The 471-nt window shown below is 69.6% G+C and overlaps 1 protein-coding gene across 2 annotated transcripts in view; it reads left to right on the top strand.

Moving 5' to 3' along the window:
- Positions 1-112: 112 nt before the first annotated feature.
- Positions 113-471, top strand: part of Idh3g (isocitrate dehydrogenase (NAD(+)) 3 non-catalytic subunit gamma) — a 6,452-nt gene continuing 6,093 nt past the window's right edge. For both annotated transcript variants that reach the window (XM_010628030.2, XM_010628031.2), the window contains exon 1: positions 113-193. In XM_010628030.2, the coding sequence (XP_010626332.1) occupies positions 113-193 (81 nt within the window). The remainder of the gene's footprint in view (positions 194-471) is intronic.

The raw sequence follows: 471 nt of genomic DNA, 5'->3' as shown, positions 1-471 counted from the left end.
AACCGGCCGGCTGCGCGCGTGCGCAGTGAAGGGCCTGCGGCGGCCCCCGGAATTTCTCGCCCAGTCGACTCTCGCGAGAACAGTGTCTACACCCTCGCTGGCTCTCTCCGTCATGGCGCTGAAGGTGACGACGGTTGCCGCCACCGCTGCGAAGGCCGTGCTCAGGCCAGCCCTCCTCTGGCGTCCTTGGGAGGTGAGTGGCGGACGGGCCACAAGGTAGCCGCAGAGCTCGTTGAGGGGGGGCTTCGCACCCCATTGGGGCCGGGACGGTGCGGCGGCTCTGAGCGGCCTGGTGCTCGATTGGCTGCGGAATGAGGGAGGGGCGGGCAGAGGCCCACGTTCCGGAGCTCATTGGCCGCCTCCCCTGTCAGTGAGTGGATTGGCCGAAGTTGGCACGTATCTGGCTGCTCCGGGGGTCTAGGTCTGGTGGCCGGGGCTCAGGACTAGGTGGGAGGGGGGGGCGGGGGCTGG

Source organism: Fukomys damarensis, unplaced genomic scaffold (genome assembly GCF_012274545.1).
Source record: "Fukomys damarensis isolate Sample0158 unplaced genomic scaffold, DMR_v1.0_HiC HiC_scaffold_39, whole genome shotgun sequence".
NCBI classification, from domain to species: Eukaryota; Metazoa; Chordata; class Mammalia; order Rodentia; family Bathyergidae; genus Fukomys; species Fukomys damarensis.
The sequence above is the reverse complement of the archived record's forward strand: the minus strand, read 5'-3'. Positions and strand labels throughout refer to the sequence as shown.